Source organism: Triticum aestivum, chromosome 5A (genome assembly GCF_018294505.1).
Source record: "Triticum aestivum cultivar Chinese Spring chromosome 5A, IWGSC CS RefSeq v2.1, whole genome shotgun sequence".
Taxonomy (NCBI): domain Eukaryota; kingdom Viridiplantae; phylum Streptophyta; class Magnoliopsida; order Poales; family Poaceae; genus Triticum; species Triticum aestivum.
This window is the reverse complement of record NC_057806.1, coordinates 573,399,956-573,414,823: the sequence shown is the minus strand read 5'-3', so window position 1 is coordinate 573,414,823 and position 14,868 is coordinate 573,399,956. Positions and strand designations below refer to the sequence as shown.

Below are 14,868 nucleotides of genomic sequence, written 5' to 3'. Positions count from 1 at the left end.
GTGCACCATGCTTAAACGGCTTAGAATCGGGACTTCAAAGACGTTTTGAACGTCATGGACCATATGAGATGTTCCAGGAGTTGAAGTTAATATTTCAAGCAAATACCCGAGTTGAGAGATATGAAGTCTCCAACAAGTTCTATAGCTAAAAGATGGAGGAGAATAGCTCAAGCAGTGAGCATGTGCTCAGATTGTCTGGGTACTACAATCACTTGAATCAAGTGGGAGTTAATCTTCCAGATAAAATAGTGATTGACAGAATTCTCTAGTCACCATCACCAAGTTAGTAGAACTTCGTGATGAACTATGATATGCAAGGGATAACGGAAACGATTCCCAAGCTCTTCGTAATGCTGAAATCGACGAAGGTAGAAATCAAGAAAAATATCAAGTGTTGATGGTAGACAAGACCACTAGTTTCAAGAAAAGGGCAAAGGGAAGAAGGGGAACTTCAAGAAGAACGGCAAGCAAGTTGCTGCTCAAGTGAAGAAGCCCAAGTCTGGTCCTAAGCCTGAGACTAAGTGCTTCTACTGCAAAGGGACTGGTCACTGGAAGCGGAACTGCCCCAAGTATTTGGCGGATAAGAAGGATGGCAAAGTGAACAAAGGTATATTTGATATACAGATTATTGATGTGTATTTTACTAGTGTTCGTAGCAACCCCTCGGTATTTGATACTGGTTCAGTTGCTAAGAGTAGTAACTCGAAACGGGAGTTGCAGAATGAACATAGACTAGTTAAGGGTGAAGTGACGATGTGTGTTGGAAGTGGTTCCAAGATTGATATGATCATCATCGCACACTCCCTATACTTTTGGGATTAGTGTTGAACCTAAATAAGTGTTATTTGGTGTTTGCGTTGAGCATGAATATGATTTGATCATGTTTATTGCAATACGGTTATTCATTTAAGTAAGAGAATAAATTGTTGTTCTGTTTACATGAATAAAACCTTATATGGTTGCACACCCAATGAAAATGGTTCGTTGGATCTCGATCGTAGTGATACACATATTCATAATATTGAAACCAAAAGATGCAAAGTTAATAATGATGGTGCAATTTATTTGTGGCACTGCCGTTTAGGTCATATTGGTGTAAAGCGCATGAAGAAAATCCATGCTGATGGGCTTTTGGAATCACTTGATTATGAATCAGTTGATGCTTGCGAACCATGCCTCATGGGCAAGATGACTAAGACTCCGTTCTCCGAAACAATGGAGCGAGCAACAGATTTGTTGGAAATCATACATACTGATGTATGTGGTCCGATGAATATTGAGGCTCGTGGCAGGTATCATTATTTTCTGATCTTCACAGATGATTTGAGCAGATATGAGTATATCTACTTGATGAAACACAAGTCTGAAACATTTGAAAAGTTCAAAGAATTTCAGAGTGAAGTGGAGAATCATCATAACAAAAATGAAAGTTTCTACGATATGATCGCAGAAGTAAAATATTTGAGTTACGAGTTTGGCCTTCAGTTAAAAACAATGTGAAATAGTTTCACTACTCATGCCACCTGGAACACCACAGCATAATGGTGTGTCCGAACGTCATAACCGTACGTTATTAGATATGGTGCGATCTATGATGTCTCTTACCGATCTACCACTATCGTTTTGGGGTTATGCATTAGAGACAGCTGCATTCACGTTAAATAGGGCACCATCTAAATCCGTTGAGACGACACCGTATGAACTATGGTTTGGCAAGAAACCTAAGCTGTCGTTTCTTAAAGTTTGAGGTTGCAATGCTTATGTGAAAAAGTTTCAACCTGATAAGCTCTAACCCAAATCGGAGAAGTGCATCTTCATAGGATACCCAAAAGAAAATGTTGGGTACACCTTCTATCACAGATCCGAAGGCAATATATTCGTTGCTTTGAATGGATCCTTTCTAGAAAAGGAGTTTCTCTCGAAAGAAGTGAGTGGGAGGAAAGTAGAACTTGATGAGGTAACTGTACCTGCTCCCTTATTGGAAAGTAGTTCATCACAGAAATCTGTTCCTGTGACTACTACACCGATTAGTGAGGAAGCTAATGATGATGATCATGTAACTTCAGATCAAGTTACTACCGAACCTCGTAGGTAAACCAGAGTGAGATCCGCACCAGAGTGGTACGGTAATCCTGTTCTGGAGGTCATGTTACTTGACCATGACGAGCCTACGAACTATGAGGAAGCGATGATGAGCCCAGATTCCGCGAAATGGCTTGAGGCCATGAAATCTGAGATGAGATCCATGTATGAGAACAAAGTATGGACTTTGATTGACTTGCCCAATGATCGGCGAGCCATTGAGATTAAATGGATCTTCAAGAGGAAGACGGACGCTGATAGTAGTGTTACTATCTACAAAGCTAGAATTGTCGCAAAAAGGTTTTCGACAAGTTCAAGGTGTTGACTACGATGAGAGTTTCTCACTCGTATCTATGCTTAAGTCTGTCCGAATCATGTTAGCAATTGCCGCATTTTATGAAATCTGGCAAATGGATAAACAAAACTGCATTCCTTAATGGATTTATTAAAGAAGAGTTGTATATGATGCAACCAGAAGGTTTTGTCAATCCTAAAGGTACTAACAAAATATGCAAGCTCCAGCGATCCATCTATGGACTGGTGCAAGCATCTCGGAGTTGGAATATACGCTTTGATAAGTTGATCAAAGCATATAGTTTTATACAGACTTGCGGTGAAGCCTGTATTTACAAGAAAGTGAGTGGGAGCACTACAGCATTTCTGATAAGTATATGTGAAAGATATATTGTTGATCGGAGATAATGTAGAATTATTCTGCAAAGCATAAAGAAATGTTTGAAAGGAGTTTTTCAAAGAAAGACCTCGGTGAAGCTGCTTACATATTGAGCATCAAGATCTATAGAGATAGATCAAGACGCTTGATAAGTTTTTCAATGAGTACATACCTTGACAAGATTTTGAAGTAGTTCAAAATGGAACAGTCAAAGAAGGAGTTCTTGCCTGTGTTACAAAGGTGTGAAGTTGAGTAAGACTCAAAACCCGACCACGACAGAAGATAGAGAGAGAATGAAAGTCATTCCCTATGCCTCAGCCATAGGTTCTATAAAGTATGCCATGCTGTGTACCAGACCTATTGTATACCCTGCCCTGAGTTTGGCAAGGGAGTACAATAGTGATCTAGGAGTAGATCACTGGACATTGGTCAAAATTATCCTTAGTGGAATAAGGATATGTTTCTCGATTATGGAGGTGACAAAAGGTTCGTCGTAAAGGGTTACGTCGATGCAAGTTTTGACACTGATCCAGATGACTCTAAGTCTCAATCTGGATACATATTGAAAGTGGGAGCAATTAGCTAGAGTAGCTCCATGCAGAGCATTGTTGACATAGAAATTTGCAAAATACTTACGGATCTGAATGTGGCAGACCCGTTGACTAAACTTCTCTCACAAGCAAAACATGATCACACCTCAGTACTCTTTGGGTGTTAATCACATAGCGATGTGAACTAGATTATTGACTCTAGTAAACCCTTTGGGTGTTGGTCACATGTCGATGTGAACTATGGGTGTTAATCACATGGTGATGTGAACTATTGATGTTAAATCACATGGCGATGTGAACTAGATTATTGACTCTAGTGCAAGTGGGAGACTGAAGGAAATATGCCCTAGAGGCAATAATAAAGTTATTATTTATTTCCTTATATCATGATAAATGTTTATTATTCATGCTAGAATTGTATTAACCGGAAACATAATACATGTGTGAATACATAGACAAACAGAGTGTCACTAGTATGCCTCTACTTGACTAGCTCGTTGATCAAAGATGGTTATGTTTCCTAACCATAGACATGAGTTGTCATTTGATTAACGGGATCACATCATTAGGAGAATGATGTGATTGACTTGACCCATTCCGTTAGCATAGCACTTGATCGTTTAGTTTGTTGCTATTGCTTTCTTCATGACTTATACATGTTCCTATGACTATGAGATTATGCAACTCCCGTTTACCGGAGGAACACTTTGTGTGCTACCAAACGTCACAACGTAACTGGGTGATTATAAAGGTGCTCTACAGGTGTCTCCGAAGGTACTTGTTGGGTTGGCGTATTTCGAGATTAGGATTTGTCACTCCGATTGTCGGAGAGGTATCTCTGGGCCCTCTCGGTAATGCACATCACTCAAGCCTTGCAAGCATTGCAACTAATAAGTTAGTTGCAGGATGATGTATTACGGAACGAGTAAAGAGACTTGCCGGTAACGAGATTGAACTAGGTATTGAGATACCGACGATCGAATCTCGGGCAAGTAACATACCGATGACAAAGGGAACAACGTATGTTGTTATGCGGTCTGACCGATAAAGATCTTCGTAGAATATGTAGGAGCCAATATGAGCATCCAGGTTCCGCTATTGGTTATTGACCGGAGACGTGTCTCGGTCATGTCTACATAGTTCTCGAACCCGTAGGGTCCGCACGCTTAAAGTTCGGTGACGATCGTAATTAGGGTTTTTGTGTTTTGATGTACCGAAGGTTGTTCGGAGTCCCGGATGTGATCACGGACATGACGAGGAGTCTCGAAATGGTCGAGACATAAAGATTGATATATTGGAAGCCTATATTTGGATACCGGAAACATTCCGGGTGAAATCAGGATTTTACCGGAGTACCAGGGGGTTACGGGAACCCCCCCCCCCCCCGGGGGGGGGGGTTATTGGGCCTACATGGGCCATAAGGGAGAAGAGGAGGGCCGGCCAGGGCAGGCCGCGCGCCCCCTCCCCCCTAGTCCGAATAGGACAAGGAAGGGGGGCGGCGCCCCCCTTTCCTCTTTCTCCCTTCCTCCTTCCTTTTCCAACAAGGCAAGAGGGGGGAGTCCTACTCCCGGTTGGAGTAGGACTTCTCCAGGCGCACCCATAGGGCCGGCCGCACCTCCCCCTCTCCCTCCTTTATATACTGAGGCAAGGGGGCACCCCATGACACACAAGTTGATCCTCGTGATCGTTCCTTAGCCGTGTGCGGTGCCCCCTTCCACCATATTCCACCTCGGTCATATCGTAGCGGTGCTTAGGCGAAGCCCTGCGTCGGTAGAACATCATCACCGTCATCACGACGTCGTGCTGACGAAACTCTCCCTCAGCGTTTTGCTGGATCAAAACTCGAGGGACGTCACCGAGTTGAACGTGTGCAGAACTCGGAGGTGCCGTATGTTCGGTACTTGGATCGGTCGGATCGGGAAGACGTACGACTACTTCCTCTATGTTGTGTCAACACTTCCGTTGCCGGTCTACGAGGGTACGTAGACAACACTCTCCCCTCTCGTTGCTATGCATCACCATGATCTTGCGTGTGCGTACGAATTTTTTTGAAATTACTACGTTCCCCAACAATTATCAGTCTTCGCACACATTTCGGATTACAGACTTGTTTGCTGCATATCACACACATTTTGATATATTGAACCGTTTCTGTTCTCTTGTCTCAACGCAAACAGTTCATCCGAGTGAACCGCATGCCGTATATCGCACACACCTTGATCTAGCTGACCTTTTCTTTTGTGTTGCCTAATCACAAACAGTTCATCCGAGTGAACCGTAAGCTGTATATCGCACATACCTTCATCTGGCTGCCCGTTTCTTTTGTTCCCCCTCATCGCAAACAGTTAATTGAACTGAACCGTATGCCCTGCATCGCACACGCAACTAAAATCCGAACCGTGTTTGATGCATCCTCCATCGCAAACGTTTTACACCTTTTTTGACGGGTTTTTACACCATCGTTTGTGATTATTGCATCGCACGCACAGTTTCATCAAAGGGTCTCTGATCGTAGTGTCGCGTTACCAGCATCCTCCAGTAGTGCTACTTCCTCATGGAAGTGGGCAACATTCGTCGGCCTCCCCTGATGCCTCTTGGAGGCACTGCCTTCTACTACATCCTTGCACTTGGAGCAAATGCCCTGAGCAGCATTGCTAAGAACCAACTTGCAGGCAAAGCACTGTGGTGAATAACATAAGCATGTTACACATGGACCTGGACTACAATGGTGATTATCTTCACTACAAGTTGTCATGTAGAAGGGAAGATTTGGTATAAGGATCACAACTAGAATATGTAGAACCAACCTTTGTACAAATCACACTAATTTACCACTAAAAACCGAGCCCATGTTCCCCCAAATCACACTAATCTACCCCCATATGTAGGTGTTCTTCCCCCAAATCTAACCCTAAACCAAACTCTAAAGGGACACCAAATCAAGCCCTATCAAACCCTAAACCAAGCCTAAATCGAACCCTAAATTAGGCAGGAAAGGGCTTACCGCCATTGATGAAGTGGTGGTGAAGCGCTCACGGATGGTCGTCGTCTAGGTTTTCTACCATCATTGCTCGCCGTCCAAATCACCATCGATGCTCGTCCCTGCGCATGTAGTCGCATTCCCTCCTTGCGCTCGCTTGGGGCTTGACTCATTGGGAACGGTCGATTTGACTGTTCCTCCAGTGTCAGACTCTGGGCTACTTTGAGTTGATCACGCACGGGTCAAATTTGATCCTCCACAACCCGAATGGGTGTTATGTGATCAACAAAGCATGCCCTTTTATGTTAATCTTAGTGAACTAATTGGCTAGTTTTTACGATAAATGGGCCGCCTCTTGCACCCCTACGTAGACGCCACCTATATACACATCTTAGAAGCCGCATCACATGAGTTGACTTGTAAATCTTAATCTCCTATGTTGATAAATACTGTTGGGGAAAGTAGCATGCAATTTCAAAAAAAATTCTATGATCACGCAAGATCTATCTAGGAGATGCATAGCAACGAGAGGGGGAGAGTGTGTCCACGTACCCTCGTAGACCGAAAGCGTAAGCGTTAACTTAACGCGGTTGATGTAGTCGAACGTCTTCGCGATCCAACCGATCAAGTACCGAACGTATGGCACCTCCAAGTTCAGCACACGTTCAGCTCGATGACGTCCCTCGAACTCTTGATCCAGCAAAGTGTCGAGGGAGAGTTTCATCAGCACGACGGCATGGTGACGGTGATGGTTATGTGATCCACGCAGGGCTTCGGCAAAGCACTACGACAATATGACCGGAGGAGTAAAGTGTGGAGGGGGGCACCGCACACGGCTAAGAGAACAATTGGTGTGCTTTGGGGTGCCCCTACCCCCGTATATAAAAGGAGGACGGGAGGAGGCCGGCCTAAGGGGGCGCACCATGGGGAGGAAACCGACTAGGACTCCTAGTCCAAGTTGCCCCCCCCCCTTCTTTCTTTCGAAGGGGGGAAGGAGGAAGGAGAGGGAGAGGGGAAAGGAAAGGGGGGCCGCGCCCCCTCCCCTTGTCCAATTCGGACTATCCATGGGGGGGACGCGCCACCCCTTGTGGGCTCCCCTCTCTCTCCCCTATGGCCCATGTTGGCCCGTTACTTTCCCGGGGGGGTCCGGTAACCCCTGGGTACTCCGAAAAATATCTGAAACGCTCCGAAACCATTCTGGTGTCCGAATACTATCGTTCAATATATCAATCTTTACCTCTCGACCATTTCGAGACTCCTCGTCATGTCCGTGATCTCATCCGGGACTCTGAACAATCTTCGGTCACCAAAACACATAACTCATAATGCAAATCTTCATCGAACGTTAAGCGTGTGGACCCTACGGGTTCGAGAACTATGTAGACATGACCGAGACACATCTCCGAGCAACAACCAACAACGGAACCTGGATGCTCATATTGGTTCCTACATATTCCACAAAGATCTTTATCGGTCAAACTGCAATGACAACACACGTCATTCCCTTTGTCATCGGTATGTTACTTGCCCGAGATTTGATTGTCAGTATCCTCATACCTAGTTCAATCTCGTTACCGGCAAGTCTCTTTACTTGTTCCATAATGCATCATCCCACAACTAACTCATTAGTCACATTGTTTGCAAGGCTTATCGTGATGTGCATTACCGAGAGGGCCTAGAGATACCTCTCCGATACTCGAAGTGACAAATCCTAATCTCGATCTATGCCAACCCAACAAACACCTTCAGAGACACCTGTAGACCATCTTTATAATCACCTGGTTACGTTGTGACGTTTGATAGCACATGAGGTGTTCCTCCGATATTCGGGAGTTGCATAATCTCATAGTCAAAGGAATATGTATAAGTCATGAAGAAAGCAATAGCAATAAAACTTAACGATCATTATGCTAAGCTAACGGATGGGTCTTGTCCATCACATCATTCTCCTAATGATGTGATCCCGTTCATCAAATGACAACACATGTTTATGGTCCGGAAACTTAACCATCTTTTATTAACGAGCTAGTCAAGTAGAGGCATACTAGGGACACTTTGTTTTGTCTATGTATTCATACATGTATCGAGTTTTCGGTTAATACAATTCTAGCATGAATAATAAACATTTATGATGATATAAGGAAATATAAATAACAAGGCATACTAGGGACACTTTGTTTTGTCTATGTATTCATACATGTATCAAGTTTTCGGTTAATACAATTCTAGCATGAATAATAAACATTTATCATGATATAAGGAAATATAAATAACAACTTTCGGCATATTTCCTTCAAATACTCTCTTTTTTCTCTCCTGATATAGTGAAGATTTTTTTGTCGCAAACTATAGAAGTTCTATGGTAATTTTCTATTAATATGAATAAAGTTACAATATTTACAAATAGAAAGAACCTGAAGCAAACAACTATTTAACCAATACCAGTTCTATGAAACATGAAGAAACCGATATAAATTCAGTTCAGCATGTGATCATGCTAGATGGTCACTAATCCACCTTTGCAAAGTGCCTAGGTGCTTTCCTTGATTCCATGTTCTAGCAAACTTAGGCCCTCTCTTAATATGAACTTCCAGCAATTGATACTAGGCACTTCTGAAGATTTTCCCATTTCTTTGTCTCCAGGTGGCCCAACAGCCTTGTATGAGTATTTCTATTGCAATACTTTTTGGTAATATAGCTGATGGGCAATAACAATATCATCTAAGCATGAGATCCCCAATCTTTTGAAGGAAGAATACTATTCCAGCAGTCTTGGACAAAGTCACAATCCCAAGAAAGTTGTCTAGAGGTTTCTTTTGCATTTTCATGACAAAATACGTAGTCATAACATTCCAGGAAGAAGGTTTTCCCTTTCAGCAGGTTTCTACTGTTTACTCTATCATGAAGCAATAGCCAGAAAAAGATTTTGTGTCCGAGTCTGCATGCACATTTCCATAGCCATTTGAAGATGAATTATTCTTCTTGTTGTGGGCATAGATGCTGATTTATAATGATTGAGGAAAACTTCTGTTTTTTGACCCTTGCATGCCCATTTGTCTTTCACTAGAACGCCTTGATTTTGCAGAAGGTTCTGTAGCTGAGTAAATTGGTTATATGCATGTGTGGACAGAGGTGTGTTGAAGGGTTGGGCTATGTCCATATGTTGTATCCTCAATTCAACAGATTGGGTATCATCCTGTGCATATGAATGCAATTCTGGGAACTTATGCTTGAGAGGCTGATCCAACCAACAGTCATGCCAGAGGACTGATTGTCCATTTCCTAGTGTGCAAACAGAGTTTTCCTTTATGTATTCTTGTAGCAGCTTCAAATGACTTTTCCACCAACTGGAGCCCTCCATCTTAAACCCAGGGAGAGAATCAGAGTAATATGTTTCCCATATTAGTTCCACCCAAGGCAAAGGTTGTTTGTTGATAGATTTTTGAATATTCTTCATCATCAAAGCCTTGTTATGTAGTGCCACATCTAATATTCCTAGACCTCCTTGAGCTTTTGGGTTGCATACTTTATCCTAGGCACTAAGGGCATGTCCAACAATCCGATGACCATACTTTCTCCATAGGAAGTTTCTCAAATACTTGTTGATCTGGCTGGTAACTGACGCGGGAAGTGCAAGGGTGCTCATGAAAGAGATTGGCAAAAAACAGATTTAGTGTGAAGAAATCTTCCATCCTATGAAAGCATGGTTGAGCATCCTGCCATCCTTCTTTCAGTTTGTTTACAGATTGGGGTGAAATCTTCAATCCTGAGCCTACTGGCACTTAGGGGGAGCCCTAGATATGTAAATGGAAAGCTACCTCTTTTGCATCCCAGGGTATTAAGTTGTGCAAAGAACTCCTTCACATTGATGGGTATCATGATGGATTTGTGGAAATTTGTTTTCAACCCTGTTTGTGCGGCAAAATGCTTCAGCAGATTATCCACTTGCTCAAGTTGGCTTTGAACGGTAGGAAGGGTTAAAATTGTATCATCTGCATACTGAATCACTGAAAAGTCTAGGTTGGAGTTTGAATTCAGAGGTGTGTGAATGATATATGAAGATCGCAGCCGTGCACGTTGTTTTTCCCCTGGAAGGGTTTTATAATTGTTAAAGAAAATGGTGTTGTGTTTTTATTTGTCAGTGAACCGAGGAACAATCCCAATGTCAAATCAAGCTGTAAAAAATTGCAGTAATATCAAACAAACCGGTAACATTTCTAATTATTATGCAGACAAGCTTACAAATCATATATTGCGAGCACAATAGATTTAATGTCTTAAAGCTTATCAAAAACAAAACAAACAAAAACTCCAACTTACCCCAGTACATTGCCAAGGGCACAAAGTTTCAGACCCTAATAATACACCACAAGACCCTGAAGTTTGATACTTATTCTGAGTTCTGACACAGATACCTGATAGTACCACAGAGTTCATACCCGTAGTACACTGCTAGTGCTTCCGATACTATTTTACAGGCATATGGGGAGCCCCATCATCACAAGATCCCTGAGAACCAGCACCGGAGTTCTCAGGGAAGAGGTAATGCGACGTGGAAGGACACCCCAATGCAGTAGAGCCAAGAATGATTTGCCTGCAGACAACCAGACGGAGCCAGAGCCGGCCATGGCCGGCTCTTGATCTGGGTGCCTGCGTGTACCCCCCTCAAGTCACGCCTTGAGGAGCTCACAGCAGCCGTCGGCGGCCGTGGCCCACTTGAAGGGGGCGGATGCCCCGTGCTCGCCGTCCATGATGATCGGCAGCGGGGTGAAGAAGGGCGTCCGGAGGTGCTCGATGCTGTTGTAGTGGTCCACGTCGTCGTGGTCGTACATGCTCGACACCTCCGAGCCGGAGAGGCTCGAGATGCTGCTCCGGGAGTGCGGGTTGCTCGGGATGACGGAGCTCGGAGACGTGGCGAAGCGCGTGGGCGGGGCGCACTCTGCCCTCTTGCCTCCTCCTCCAGCGTCCTTGCCATTCCCCTCCTTCTTGGTGTTCAGGAAGCGCCCTCCCGTGCCCCTCGCCCGGCGCATCGCGTGGCGGTGGCGTGATTCGTGAAGATACGGCTGCGCCATGACCATAATCGATGAGGTAAATATTTTGCCTTCGTTTCAAAACATGGTCATAAGCGGCGATGAGAATATTTGAATGAAATGTTGAGTGACGTTTTTTTTGTTGGCAAATGAAGAGGTTTGTTTTCCCCGATCTCTGTAAATGACATGGACTTGGTGGTGGAAGTGCAGGCTTACCTTTCTTCCTTTCACCAGCTGATTCTCTCGCTCCACCTTGGCACGAGCACGGCGGCGGCGAAGGATGCCTTCATACTGCTTCGCATTCACGTAAATCGGCGCGTCAGCTGTTGCATTCAGTGGCAAGAGCAATCGGCCACCAGGCTACGAGCAACACAAAAAAAGAAGGCGGCGTTAGAGAATAATATCACAGAAAAAAGAAGGCTCCCAAAATAGAGCACACAAAACACACCAAAGCTTACCGTAGATTTCATCGCGTAAGTGGTAAGCAGGCCATAGCACTGCTCGGCTGAAGGATAACCAGAAGACATCTGAAACACATGTGGCAAGTTAGCAACTGAAAACTGGAGACATCCCGAAACAATTTTCAGCTGTAAAGTTGGACAAATTCCAACCATATTTTGAACATAAAATAGCAGTAATCGAAAAGCATACCATGGAAGGACCCGGGCCAAATTCGAAGCGACTGTTGTATTCCGGGAGCGGCGACTGCAGTGCGATGGTGGCGGAGTGCTCCATGGGCTTCTCTCCTTTGTTGCCTCCCGACTCCAAATTCCCTGAGCATCACAGTTTCTCAAAACCCCAACCACAAAAGTGTAGTATGTAACCTAGATCAATTTTTTAAACTGCTAGATGCTGATGCTTCCTTATCTGCATTAGTATTATCGAAATGGAGATGTAAGCTTTATATTACTATACAGGTGAGCTCCATGTGGTTGGACAGACGTGTATGTTACTCATGGAATCTTTGAAGTGAATAGCTGTATCAGATTCCATCAAGAGCTACCGTGTAGCTGATTAGTATATGGTTAGACGAGGCCAAAACCAATTTCATGTTCAAAATGTCAAACAGTAACCATCAAACATGTGCCTTATCACATCACTGTAAAAGAAGCACATGTGCCTTACCACATTCTATTTTTGATAAAGGGCACTTTTATTGACTCATAATGACGCATCGCGGTAATATAAGCACGATGAGTTCACACCCGGCCTTTTGCATAACTGAGCACATAGAGATAGGGCATGCTTTCGTGTACATAAAAATAAATAGGGCTAATGATTGTGCGAACAAACACGGGAGCAGAATATCCAGCTCGGCTGTGAACTAATACCATCTTCATCAGAGAAAAGCTTATCTTAGTCAGTACAAAAATAACAGACTTGGAGACCCAACTGCTACGTCTTCAAAATATAATATTCTGATTGGTATTTTCTTTCCTAATCTTGGGCTTAGGTAATCCGTGCCCTTCCAATATTTTGGATAATACTATAAAAGCAAGCCTGCAGCCCTCGTCACTCTTTAAACTTGTTCACAAGTCTTGTTCATCAGCACCCATCATACGCAAATTCATCTAGTAGTTCATACCAAGTTGTTGCATCATATATATTTTCTTCCGGGAAAATTTTTTTCGTCATATGAGGAGGAGAAAAGAGTGAAGTGCCATATCATATTCTAAACTCACATGCATATCTTGGCAGAAGGGTCTGCCAAGATTTAAGATTTACTACATGATTATGGAATCCTATTTCAAACTAGGCCATGGGACATGTAATTCAACCTTGTGTTCACCGGCATGGTAGCATGCACAGATCCAAAGAAGCGATGCCAAATTCTTGCAATAGTAACCATTAATTCCACAAGCTGCTAGCAAGGAGGCAGAGCAGGCTCACCTTGGAACACCGAGAACTTGAGGACCTCAGGAGCCCCGCTCTTGGGCGCCGGCAGTGGATCCAGGATGCCCTGAGCTCTGGGCACGACCTGGAACTGGGCGTCCCGGCGAGGCTCCGCCTCCGGCGACGACGACAAGGCGGCCCCCGGCTCCCCGTACAGCATCTGGGACACCGTCCACCATGGCACGGAGGCTCCACCACCACCACCATTGGAGGCCTGCCCGAATCCGTCGTGGCCCTTGAAGCTCATCATCGCTGCCTAGCTTTGGCAAGGAAGGAATTAAACAAGAGTGTCAGAGGCTGGATTCTCTTCGGGCCAGGACAAGAATGGTGTTGCAGGATCTTTAGCCTAGCTAAGCGTCCAACCACCCATGCCAAACCAATAATTAAAGAGGAATTCAGAGAGATGAGTGTAGGAGCCGAGGAGGTGAAAACAAAAACGAGCAATCGCGGGGAATAAAAATTATGAAATTAAAGAAACGAAGCAAGTGGGGAGGGAGGGGAGCTGCTCCCGAGAAGCAGGCAGGACAGATGGGGCAAGAACCGTAGCATCGAGATGCATGCCATGAGCTAGTGGATATGCCACAGGAAACGCGCAAGAAACCAAGACGCCGGCAGGGGAGACGACGGCCGAGGTGAAATCCGAAGAGGCGGCAGAAACCGGGGCAGAGAGAGAGAGCCAGGAGAGGCGAACACGTTTTGTGTTGGCCAGAGAGAAGAGGAGCAATTTCCATGGCTGTGCCCACAAGGAGAGGAGATCAGCTTGGAAAGAAGAGAGCAGAGCCCCCCCTGACTTTCAGAAGGCCAGGGATTTTCCACCCAACAGCAGAGACAACTTTGAGCAGAGCAGAGCACTCGTACACGTATGGAAAACCGGAGAGGGGGATTTAGGACGAACCAGAGCGACGGCAGGGGCGGCCGGCGGGTGGTCGTCTGCGCCGCGGAGAGGGGAATCTATCAAGCAAAGCCCGCTCGCATCTCAGGCTCAGCTGGGGAAGACCATCTAATAATGGCAAGCAAGAAGCGGCACCAGAGAGAGAGAGAGAGAGAGAGAGAGAGAGGAGAGGAGATGTGGATGCAGGACTAGTATATGAATGAATGAATGAATGAATGACAGTGGGGACGGACAGAGGGCAGAAACCAAGAAAGGTCTCTCTCTCTCTCTCTCTCCTCGGCCTCCCTCCCGGCTCGAGCTGAAAAGATGGCCACTAGCTCCTTCGGTGCAGTGGGCTTCCTTCAATCGCCTTTGCGCACCCCGGTCTGGCGCAACTTGGCGGTACTTTAGATTCCTGTAATAGCAGTACGGGCGCCGGAGCAGCAGGAGTACTTACTACTGGATCGATGATGAGCACGTAAGAATGGGATTCTTCCCGGGACACACGCGCCGGTGGTGAGCCCGAGCCCGAGCCGTATCGTATGCCAAATTGGTGGCGCGCCTAGCTGGTTGGTGCTACTGTAGCTTGCCAACTGTGGGATGTTCTCCCTTCGTCCTTCCTTTTCCCTGTGTGCCTCCCTCCTCTCTGAGAAAGGCACCGAGGAAGTAGAGTACGCACCAAATGTGGCCGCCGTGCGTGCCGGTACCCCTACATTTGTCCTCGGACCAACCAAACGGACCTAGGTTTTTCTTTTTTTGTTGAGGAACAACAAACGGGCCTAGGTGAT

The 14,868-nt window shown here is 45.0% G+C and overlaps 1 protein-coding gene across 2 annotated transcripts; it reads right to left on the bottom strand.

The window, feature by feature from the left end:
• Positions 1–10,482: 10,482 nt before the first annotated feature.
• LOC123104898 (nuclear transcription factor Y subunit A-10) lies at positions 10,483–14,408 on the bottom strand. Of its 2 annotated transcripts, none has more exons than XM_044526835.1 (6): positions 14,105–14,408; positions 13,207–13,469; positions 11,968–12,089; positions 11,775–11,843; positions 11,533–11,676; positions 10,483–11,349 (listed from the first exon to the last, which is right to left on the bottom strand). In XM_044526835.1, the coding sequence occupies exons 2-6, from the start codon at positions 13,457–13,459 to the stop codon at positions 10,957–10,959; spliced, it is 981 nt and encodes a 326-aa protein (XP_044382770.1). In that variant the 5' UTR covers positions 13,460–13,469; positions 14,105–14,408; the 3' UTR covers positions 10,483–10,956. The 2 variants fall into 2 exon arrangements, with proteins under 2 accessions (XP_044382770.1, XP_044382771.1); XM_044526836.1 differs by having other exon boundaries at positions 13,207–13,465; positions 14,105–14,320.
• Between the last annotated feature and the right edge of the window lie 460 nt (positions 14,409–14,868).

What these genes read in the sequence shown, in the direction of transcription:
- LOC123104898 (XM_044526835.1), bottom strand. Translation starts at nt 13,459, where the DNA reads ATGATGAGCTTCAAGGGCCACGACGGATTCGGGCAGGCCTCCAATGGT. An exon ending in CAAGTTCTCGGTGTTCCAAG is followed by an intron (nt 12,090 to 13,206) that starts GTGAGCCTGCTC and finishes TGTGATGCTCAG; the next exon opens with GGAATTTGGAGTCGGGAGGC. An exon ending in TTGGCCCGGGTCCTTCCATG is followed by an intron (nt 11,844 to 11,967) that starts GTATGCTTTTCG and finishes CATGTGTTTCAG; the next exon opens with ATGTCTTCTGGTTATCCTTC.